The sequence below is a fragment of the Bufo bufo genome, chromosome 10 (genome assembly GCF_905171765.1).
Source record: "Bufo bufo chromosome 10, aBufBuf1.1, whole genome shotgun sequence".
In the NCBI taxonomy this organism is placed as follows: domain Eukaryota; kingdom Metazoa; phylum Chordata; class Amphibia; order Anura; family Bufonidae; genus Bufo; species Bufo bufo.
In genome coordinates, this window is record NC_053398.1 from 3,805,342 (window position 1) to 3,816,029 (window position 10,688).

The 10,688-nt window shown below is 50.6% G+C and overlaps 2 protein-coding genes across 2 annotated transcripts; one reads left to right on the forward strand and one right to left on the reverse strand.

The window, feature by feature from the left end:
• Positions 1 to 7,212: 7,212 nt before the first annotated feature.
• On the reverse strand, positions 7,213 to 8,076 carry LOC120980917. Its single transcript, XM_040410294.1, has 2 exons — positions 7,696 to 8,076; positions 7,213 to 7,605 (listed from the first exon to the last, which is right to left on the reverse strand). The coding sequence occupies exons 1-2, from the start codon at positions 8,041 to 8,043 to the stop codon at positions 7,213 to 7,215; spliced, it is 741 nt and encodes a 246-aa protein (XP_040266228.1). The 5' UTR covers positions 8,044 to 8,076.
• RASSF10 (Ras association domain family member 10) lies at positions 7,726 to 9,728 on the forward strand. The gene has a single exon (XM_040409513.1). It carries the CDS (start codon positions 8,115 to 8,117, stop codon positions 9,450 to 9,452), a length of 1,338 nt encoding a protein of 445 aa, XP_040265447.1. The 5' UTR covers positions 7,726 to 8,114; the 3' UTR covers positions 9,453 to 9,728.
• The last annotated feature ends 960 nt before the right edge of the window (positions 9,729 to 10,688 follow it).

Here is a 10,688-nt window from a genome sequence, read left to right on the forward strand (position 1 = left end):
ATTCGAATCCAACCAAGGACAACATTGCATGGAGTTTGTATGTTCTCAGCGTGTTTGCGTGGGTTTCCTCCGGTTTCCTGCCACACTCCAAAGACAGACTGATAGGGACCTTAGATTGTGAGCTCCTGAGGACAGCATGCTGCTAATGTCTGTACAGCGCTGCAGAATATGTCAGCGCTATATAAGTGCGTATAATAAATAAGCTGCAGTTTATTTCCGCTGTCAGCCAGCACGCTTCTGACTAGCGCAGAGCAGATTTAGCATCCCACCTCCAAGCACTAGTATGTGAGGATGAACACAGCAGCAATAACCCCCAACATCCTCAATGCCGGGCAGGTAGGTTAGACTTTCTGTACGAGGAGATCCTTTAATATGGCCTTCTGCCGGTTACATTTTGCCGGTGAATACAATGTCTGGGCGGTTTCTGTGTAACAGCCCCATAAAGACGCGGTGTAACTGCAGGAGAATTTACGGAGCTCTGAGAAATCGTGTGTAACCCCGTCCCTCCCGCACATAACATTTACATCCTCTGGATAATCCCAGCAATTAGGCAGATGCTGATGAACATACCTAAAGTCAAGACTTCTACAAGATTAACGACTCTGGAGTCATCAAGTCATAGACATGGCAGACAGCTCATCAAGGCCGGCTGATCGCTACAGGGGCGCAATATTTGATAGGGAGGATCATACATTATTCACCGCCATCAAATATTCATCAACTGGTCTGCAAGTGAAATGGCAAGTGCTCAGCCTCATGGTTAAGGAGGACCTGTCCCCGCTCCTGACCTGCCGATTTTAGCAGCTTCATGCATTCCCCACGTAGTAACAGTTGGGGAGCCTCTATTCTACGGCTCTATGTTCTGCCGTTCCCTTATTATTTGCACTAGAAGTTATGAATGAATTGCTAGCAGTCTGCAGTAAGGGTACAGAGGGGCGGTAACCAGTTGGGGGGTGTCCCTGCACAGCCTGACAATAGCAGCACTGATCGGATAGAGTCAGACTGTGCAGGTACACCCCCCCCCCAAACTGGTGACACCCCTCTGTACCCTTACTGCAGACTGCTAGCAGTTCATTCATAACTTCTAGTGCAAATAATAAAGGAACGGCGGAACATAGAGCCGTAGGAATAGAGGCTCCAGAATTGTTAGTACGTGGGGAATGCATGCTCACACTATTAAAACAGGAATGTCAGGAGTGGTGAAAGGTCCTCTTTAAAGCAAGTTCAGGGCACGGACGTGTCATTGGATCTGCCCGCACTTTCGACATTGCAGATACTGGGCAGAGGCCTGTGTATAATTACACAACTGGTTAACCTGGTCTGCTGGCAGCAGGAGTCTTGGCGTTGCTGGAGCAGAGCTCCTATTACCAGCATGAGTACTCCAAACTGTCACCGAGCACCGTCCCTCTCTACATGGCACCCGAGAAAGCCATTATATAAGCTTAACATTGACATAATGTCACCTGGTCTCTCGGCAATAGACTGTATGCCACTGGGTAAATTACCGGAAATAAAATGGCTGCCAGAGGCATCCAGCAGACCCGGTGCCATTAGGCAGCTACTCCTGCACCAACCAGCCGAATCCAGGATTGCACCCAGAACTACATATTCGGTGGATTGACGCAGCATCACTGATGGGGTCCAGACCCGTGCTTTCCGTGTGATATACACACAGGTGCCGGGCCCTGAGGTCTCTGGAGTTGTGTCTGGTAATGGGCTGAGCACCCTGTGTCTATCCCCTGGAGGCAAACAACGAAGGTTCCTATTAAAAGCGAGCAAGCAGAGATCTTGAAAAACACAAGGAGTTGATATGAAGAGTACACCAGAAAATTATACAACTTTCCGTTCTGAATGCCCATCGCATACAAGGGACGGAGCAAGGTATGTGGGCATTTCATATGATGGGACAAGCCCTTTAAGTCAAGCAGGTGACCCAGTGATCGCCCAGTCAAACCAGTCCAGCAGTTAACGAGGTTATCCAATCCTATGAAAAGATCACAACATCTGCTGAATAGTAAAGCGGAATCAGAAAAATGAAAGGAATGAAAATGAAGCCGTTTCTTTTAATTGCCTGTTTTTCTGCCGCTAATTGCAGGTTATTGGGGGATTTTTGGCTTCTGTGGCTTTACCCCTCTGGCTGGAGCTTTATTGTGACAGGTGGAATAAGTGAAGGAGGCGTACGGCCTGGGCTACATCGAGGCTTCTTGTAGCACTACTGATTGCTTTAAACTGCAGACCGCCACATTGCTAGTAGCTGAATGTATTGCAGGTCAGGATGCCCCCTGACAAACACCTGCTGTACATAGGCAGATTGACTCCACACCATTGCTGGGGTTTAGTGAGACCTAATTGAGCTCCCTAATATTCAAGACCTGGTACCACCAATTATGTAGTTGGTTTATGTACGTTTCCCACATATCTACGTGGTTTGAATATGAAAGGATTGATATCCGGCTGTGGATTGCTAGAAGCCGCCATTAACAATCAACAACCAGTTATTAATTTTTAAACGGCGTGGACGTGGGGCTTGCGAGCACACCACGTGCAGTAGCCCCCACTTCGTAGCTTACGGGCTTCTAGTCCTTCAGCCGACTCCCAGATCACTGGTATTGAGAGACAATCTCCATCCATAGGTGGATCACGTATCCAGGTCCCACAGTTCTGGTAGGACCTGTATGACCCAGATTGCTGCCGCCTGCACATATGCAGATGATGGTGATGCAATGCCCAGCGCTTGACAGCTTAATAACCAGTTACTGGATGCGGAGACAGGATCTCACACCGGACTGCGGGGCAGACGTCTTATGGAAATCCCTGAACAGACGAGATACAACAGCAGATCCTGGTGCATGATGTGGATACAATGTAACATGAGAGGATAATTGATTGTATTGTACTAATGCACAGGCTCATGGGCCCCAGTGCAAGAGTTCGGCTTGGGCCCCCTTCCCTCAGTGCTTTGTGGCCAGGCCTTTCTGCTGCCTGAGGTAAAAAATGAAACAGCCCCCCCCCCCCTACCCATGCCAAATTCTCAACCTAACCCCTTCTCTCCAGTGCTACTGTTAAAGACATACTTGGAAAACATTACATACAGAGCTACAGAATATGCAGGGTCATACAGTGCCCCATACCTCTTACATCCAGTGACGTTCTCTGTCCTCTTCTTCTCCTTTCAGACCAGACCGCCATGATGACTTCTTTCAGCATCTCTTGTCTCTGCAGAGTTTGACAAACAGACATCTTAGTTTACTACTTTTCCGTCATCCTCCCACCTTGTGAACATCCCATCCTGCAGTCCCCAATACTGTGGCTGCTGTGCCCCCCAATATTATACTGCAGAAACAGTCCCCCTAATAAAAAATAACTGCGCCCGGCAAATAGTGCAAACATAATGTCCCCCAAAAGTTATTGTGCTAAGCTGACAGTGTGTCAGGTGCCCCCCCACAGTAATAGTGCTCCCCAAAGTCCCACCAATAGTAATAATTATCTCCCGGAGTCCATAGTGTCAACAGGGCCCCCAAAAGTAATAATGCCCCCATTGTTCCCATACTAGTGATCATGTTCCCCCTGTAATAACTCTCCTTTGTGCCAATACAAAAATACCCCCTTATAATGAGTGCCAATACAAAAATACCCCCTTATCATGAGTGCCAGAACACAAAATACCCCTTTAAATAACCTCTTACCTTTCCGATTAGACCTCAAACCAGACGCCCATAATAGTTCTTCAGATCTGACCCCCCATATCAGACCCCCACATCACACCTCAGATAAGACCCCATATCAGACATCAAATCTGATTCCCATATGAAATCTCAGATCAGACCCCCATATCAAACCTTAAATCAATCCCCCATATTAGAACTCAAATCAGACGCCATATAAGAACCTCAGATCAGACCCCCCCCCCCCCCATATCAGACCTCCGATATGACCCCATTAAGATCTTCATGTTAAACCCACCAAATCAGACCTCCTTTAGACATCCATGTTAACCCCTCAGATCAGACCCAAAATAAATAAACTAACTTACCTCTCCTGCTCCGCGGCTCCTCTGCAGGCCCAGCGGTCTCTCCGGGTCCGTGCTGCACTGTGGTCGTCAGGTTATAACACATACATAGTCAGGACCAGGGACTGCTCCCCACGCCATCTGGAAGCGCTCACTAGTATTCGCTTTATAAGACGCACTCCGTCTTATAAAGCAGAAACTATGGTAATTGGCGGGGCACCAATGGCAAGGGAGGCATTGTGGGCCCCACTGGCTTAGGGACCTGGTCACAATCATGACTGCTGTGACCCCTATAGCTACGCCAATGCTGATGAACCTACCATATAACTGAAGCATAAATAAACAGAGACTATGGGGAACATTTATCAATGGACACCGCTGGGGAAACCAGTGAAGGGGGCACAGCACTAGACCACTGCTGCAGACCCTATTTTTAAGACCAGTGGGGGCTGGTGATCGGACACACAGGCCCTTCAGACAATGGGAGATCCTTTGGTGGCAGTTATTTTTCCCTCTGCGGTAATCATTTAGGGGTCTTTGTGCTCACTTCTTTACACCTCTTCTCACTTCCGCATGGCCTGCTGCTCCTACCACAGATGGAGAGCTGATGCTATCAGCCCAATGACCCCTGCTGTCTGCTAAAAACATGATAGGACAGTAGACATTTTTACAATTAGCAGATCTGAGAGGAAATACAGATAAGGTGTGCTGGCTCTGAGCAGGAGCGCCAGGATCTGCGGCATCCACAGCACTCAAAACGCTACCATATAGAATAGATAGCAAAAGGTATTCAGTCCAGCAGTTATCACCCCCATTAACATATACAAACATTGACCTGGTCGAATATTGTATGATAGCATAAGCCTGACCCACAAAGCCCTCCACATTGCTGCACCCCCTACATCTCCTCCTCATCTCTGTCTACCATCCTACCCGTGCTCTCCACAGTGCTGCCCCCCTACATCTCCGCCTCATCTCTGTCTACCATCATACCTGTGCTCTCCACATTGCTGCCTGCACCCCCACATCGCCCCCTCATCTCTGTCTACCCTCCTACCAGTTCTCTCCACAGTGCTGCCCCCCCACATCTCCTCCTCATCTCCGTCTACCATCCTACCCGTGCTCTCCACAGTGCTAGTGCTGCCCCCCCACATCTCCGCACTCATCTCTGTCTACCATCCTACCTGTGCTCTCCACATTGCTGCCTGCCCCCCACATCGCCCCTTCATCTCTGTCTACCCTCCTACCAGTACTCTCCACAGTGCTGCCCCTCCTACATCTCCTTGTCATCTCTGTCTACCATCCTACCCGTGCTCTCCACAGTGCTAGTGCTGCCCCCCCCACATCTCCGCACTCATCTCTGTCTACCATCCTACCCGTGCTCTCCACAGTGCTGCCCCCCTACATCTCCTCCTCATCTCTGTCTACCATCCTACCTGTGCTCTCCACATTGCTGCCTGCACCCCCACATCGCCCCCTCATCTCTGTCTACCCTCCTACCAGTTCTCTCCACAGTGCTGCCCCCCCACATCTCCTCCTCATCTCCGTCTACCATCCTACCCGTGCTCTCCACAGTGCTAGTGCTGCCCCCCCACATCTCCGCACTCATCTCTGTCTACCATCCTACCTGTGCTCTCCACATTGCTGCCTGCCCCCCACATCGCCCCTTCATCTCTGTCTACCCTCCTACCAGTACTCTCCACAGTGCTGCCCCTCCTACATCTCCTTGTCATCTCTGTCTACCATCCTACCCGTGCTCTCCACAGTGCTAGTGCTGCCCCCCCCACATCTCCGCACTCATCTCGGTCTACCATCCTACCCGTGCTCTCCACAGTGCTGCCCCCCTACATCTCCTCCTCATCTCTGTCTACCATCCTACCTGTGCTCTCCACATTGCTGCCTGCCCCCCCACATCGCCTCCTCATCTCTGTCTACCCTCCTACCAGTTCTCTCCACAGTGCTGCCCCCCACGCCTCCTCCTCATCTCCGTCTACCATCCTACCCGTGCTCTCTACAGTGCTGCACCCCCTACACCTCTTCCCTCATCTCTGTCTGCCATCCTACCAGTACTCTCCACAGTGCTGCCCCTCCTTCATCTCCTTGTCATCTCTGTCTACCATCCTACCCGTGCTCTCCACATTGCTAGTGCTGCCCCCCCACATCTCCGCACTCATCTCGGTCTACCATCCTACCCGTGCTCTCCACAGTGCTGCCTCCCCACATCTCCTTCTCATCTCTGTCTACCATCCTACCAGTACACTCCACAGTGCTGCCCCTCCTACATCTCCTTGTCATCTCTGTCTACCATCCTACCTGTGCTCTCAACAGTGCTGCACCCCCTACATCTCCTTCTCATCTCTGTCTACCATCCTACCCGTGCTCTCCACAGTGCTGCCCCCCCCCCCCCCCACATCTCCGCACTCATCTCGGTCTACCACCCTACCAGTGCTCTATGCTCTGGAAAAGATCAAAGAATAATTCACATGTCCGCAAAATGGGTCCGCATCCGTTCTCTCCTGGCCCAGCGCATACGCCTGCAGTAGGAAAGAGAGAGAGAGACGCCGACAGACACTTCTTATGGCAGTATAGTGATGATGACGTCTGGAAAGTTCTTTGGAATGTGCCAGAGCCAAATATAAAAATAATAATAATAAAATATAAATAATATATAAATAATAATAATCACATGGAAACAAAAGAAGGGAGCGCTGTGAGGCAAAGGTGGAGGACATTAGATTGAAGGGGGACTGGGTGAGGATAAACCATCAGGACAGTCTTTTGGCTACGCGTTTCGGCCCCGGACTAGTGCTTTAGTCTGGCCATAAACATCTACGCATTTCGGCCCCGGACTAGTGCTTTCGTCTGGCCATAAACATCTACGCGTTTCGGCCCCGGACTAGTGCTTTCCTCTGGCCATAAACATCTACGCGTTTCGGCCCGGAGTAGTGCTTTTCTTTGGCCATAAACATCTACGCGTTTCGGCCCCGGACTAGTGCTTTCCTCTGGCCATAAACATCTATGCGTTTCGGCCCCGGAGTAGTGCTTTCCTCTGGCCATAAACATCTATAATGTATCAATTAATACAAATCAGATTGGAGAGATGATGAGTGTCAGGAGCAGCTCTTCGCACATCGGACTGAATTCATTAATATTTTCTTATGGTCACAGAGAGGAATGCTGAACTCCCTGAAGCCATGGGACCACTATGGGCCCCTGGGGCTCCTGCTCTCTGACACTTCCCCAGTGCTGAGTGGGAGGCAGGACTCGCTGTCTGTGCTGTGGACTTGGCTGATCCCACAGCAGGGGCGGAGATAGCTGCTGGTGTCTGGAGGAAAAGCTGCAGCCTGAGCCGAGCTGGCGCAGAGAGAGTCTGACCGGGTGCTGGAGGCACCGTGCACAGAAAGGCGCAGAGAGAGTCTGACCGGGTGCTGGAGGCACCGTGCACAGAAAGAGTCTGACCGGGTGCTGGAGGCACCGTGCACAGAAAGGCGCACAGAGTCTGACCGGGTGCTGGAGGCACCGTGCACAGAAAGGCGCACAGAGTCTGACCGGGTGCTGGAGGCACCGTGCACAGAAAGGCGCACAGAGAGTCTGACCTGGTCCTGGAGGCACCATACACAGAAAGGCGCACAGAGTCTGACTGGGTGCTGGAGGCACCATACACAGAAAGGCGCACAGAGTCTGACTGGGTGCTGGAGGCACCGTGCACAGAAAGTCTGACCGGGTGCTGGAGGCACCGTGCACAGAAAGGCGCAGAGAGAGTCTGACCGGGTGCTGGAGGCACCGTGCACAGAAAGTCTGACCGGGTGCTGGAGGCACGTGCACAGAAAGGCGCACAGAGAGTCTGGCCGGGTGCTGGAGGCACCGTGCACAGAAAGGCGCAGAGAGAGTCTGACCGGGTGCTGGAGGCACCGTGCACAGAAAGGCGCAGAGAGAGTCTGACCGGGTGCTGGAGGCACCGTGCACAGAAAGGCGCAGAGAACATTGGTGCTTCCCGGACTCCCGCGATCCGCTGCTGTGGTCGGGGAGTCCATAGAGGTCTCCCCCGGACTGTGCTACACTCTATGGATTATAGTGGGCTTCTGTGATCCCACCTGGGGCAGAGATGGAGACTGAGGAGGAGTGGAAGCTTACCGTCTGGCTCTGTGAAGAGGAGAAGCTGGTCTCTGGACTCACCAGGCGCACAACCTGCTCAGATGTGGTCAAGGTCCTGCTGGAGGACCATAATCAGAGGCAGTCTGCTGAGGGCTCCATGATGCTGGGACCACCCCAGGCTTACTGCATCGTGGAGAAGTGGAGGGGCTTTGAGAGGATCCTTCCAAACAAGACCAAGATATTGAGACTTTGGACAGCTTGGGGTGAGGAGCAGGAGAATGTGAGGTTTGTGCTGGTCAGGAATGAGGCTTCTCTGCCCAATATCGGACCCAGAAGTGCTGAAGCTAAAGTGGTTCTTAGCAGGGAAAGCCCATGCACCTTCAAGGGGGCCACCAAAGCCACCATGGTCCTCACCCAAGAGAAACAACGCAGGGTGGTGAGGAAGGCTTTCAGAAAGCTGGCCAAGATGAACAAGAGGAGGCAGGAGAATTTGTCCAGAGAGTCCACTGCAGTGGAGAAGATGGAAACCCTGGTCCATCTAGTTCTGTCCCAGGATCACACCATCAGACAGCAGGTGCAGAGGATTAAGGATCTGGACAAGGACATAGAGAGGTATGAGGCGAAAATTCACTTTGACAGGATGAAAAGACATGGTGTTAATTATGTCCAAGACACCTATCTGGTTGGAGTGGTTCCTGATAAGAGTTGTGACACTAACGCAGAAGACAAATCTTCTGAAGATGAACTATTAGTAGACTTTGAGGACTATGCTCGGAAATGTGAGGGGATCTTATTGCTGCAAGACCAAATAACCCAACAGGAGGCTCTGATTGAGCAAATTACTGGCCAGATCCAAGAGGAACTTAATAAAAGGTGGATGGATAGGCGTCAGGAGGAGCTGTCCTCAAAGGACCAAGACCCTGCCTCAACTATTGTAGATGAGGGGGAATGTGAAAACGAATTGCTCCTTGAGCAAGAAAGGGTTAAAACTGAGCTCAGTGCCAGTCTCTATATAGGACTGAGGTTGAACACAGACCTGGAGGCTATCAAGGCGGGTATGGATTACTCCCAACAAGTATGGAATGAAAAGGAGCAAGAATTGCAGAGTCTCTTGGACAACCTTGGTGCCTTAGAACTGTCTGAGGAGCAGGACACTTGTGAGGAGCTCAGGCCTGGCTGCTCACAGGTTGTAGAGAGGACATGTACTGAGGGCTCAGGGGTTTGGGTTGAAAAGGATGTGGGCGGCTGCAGCAACTGTGAAGGGAATGATGAGGATTCGGACACAGGCTTAAGCTCCATGCACAGTCAGGACTCTGACTCCACACCGGTCTGTGAGTCCTTGGTATAGCTGACCAGATGTCCCTGCTCTTTATCTACAGATCGTTATCACTAAGTGAACCTTCCAATATTTATCCCTTTTCTATTTGCACATCAGAGGCCACCACATCCTATAGGCCCTGGCACTCTCTCCTCTTGGATTGTATTAGGTTTATTGTAAAGGGTCGGACATTATCTTTGTTGCACAAGCCTCGTGAAATACAGGACTGGCCCCGACAGGCCTAGAAGAAGAAAAAAAAACATAGTATTCTCTGTAAAATTATTTTTTTAAATAAATATTTGCAAAGTTTTAGTTATCTGCCATTAATTCTAATGGAGGAGTGGTGGGGAACATGGGGTGGGCTGGCAGGGACCTGAGCCCCAGGTATTATCGGTCATGGGCCCTTCCAGACACCTGGGTTGGGTAATATATCGAATTTGGTGAGTACCTATCATTTGCATCTTTTCTTTTGCACAGTCTGTCCTGATTTTTGAGGTTTGTTCAGCATGAAGCCAAGGTTAAAGAATACAATGCATCCTCAGGGCTCCTCTAGTTGTGTCCTGCTAGTCGCCAAGTTACATGCTCTGTTTGTTCCAGCAGGACAAGGAGCTGGAGCCAATGTTTATTCCCCTGCCCTGAGTGTTAGATTGTAGTTACAGTGTGGCAACGGCCTCCTTGTATTGGAGAGTGAATGGAATAGGACTGGCTGCTGCTGCGGTAACAAACTTTTCTCTACTTTATTTATGGAAGTAAAGGTGTGCTCATAAAGCTGCTTTACCTGCATCCCCCAGGCAAATGCAAAAGCTGATGCTTTCCACCCACCACAGCCTTGCAATGTGAGGAGTCCAAGTTTCTGTGTAAATTTGCTGAACTCGTCGTCAGTGGCAGGATGATAGGGATACAGATGATTGCCTGCAATATCTGGTGTATGTACGGTCCTCATGCATGGATTGGGCTGCAGGTATTGTATTAACCCCGGTGAGGTTATGGCCATAGACCTTAGCACTAAATCATTTAGGCCTCCTTGTGTTGTGCCTGTTGAAATGCAGTGAGGGGGTCTATGGAGAGATAATGGTGGAGTGTTTGGGTGGTCCTGCTCACTGGCAGCGAGTGAGCCCTTTGTTCCTGCTGCAGTCGTGATGTATTTTTCCTGCAGGGCTTAGTAATGAAAGGGGTCATTGGGACAGTGCAGATATGGCCATATGCAACAAATGAAAATTCCTGGGCTCTGAGTGTGCAAAGCTCATCCCATAGATTAGCTGCTTG

Bases quoted from the DNA above. Each gene is read 5' to 3' on its own strand.
- LOC120980917 (XM_040410294.1), bottom strand. From the start codon at position 8,043: ATGGACTCCCCGACCACAGCAGCGGATCGCGGGAGTCCGGGAAGCACC. The intron at 7,606-7,695 runs GTCAGACTCTGT...CTCCAGGACCAG, and splicing joins CACGGTGCCTCCAGCACCCA to GTCAGACTCTCTGTGCGCCT.
- RASSF10 (XM_040409513.1), top strand. From the start codon at position 8,115: ATGGAGACTGAGGAGGAGTGGAAGCTTACCGTCTGGCTCTGTGAAGAG.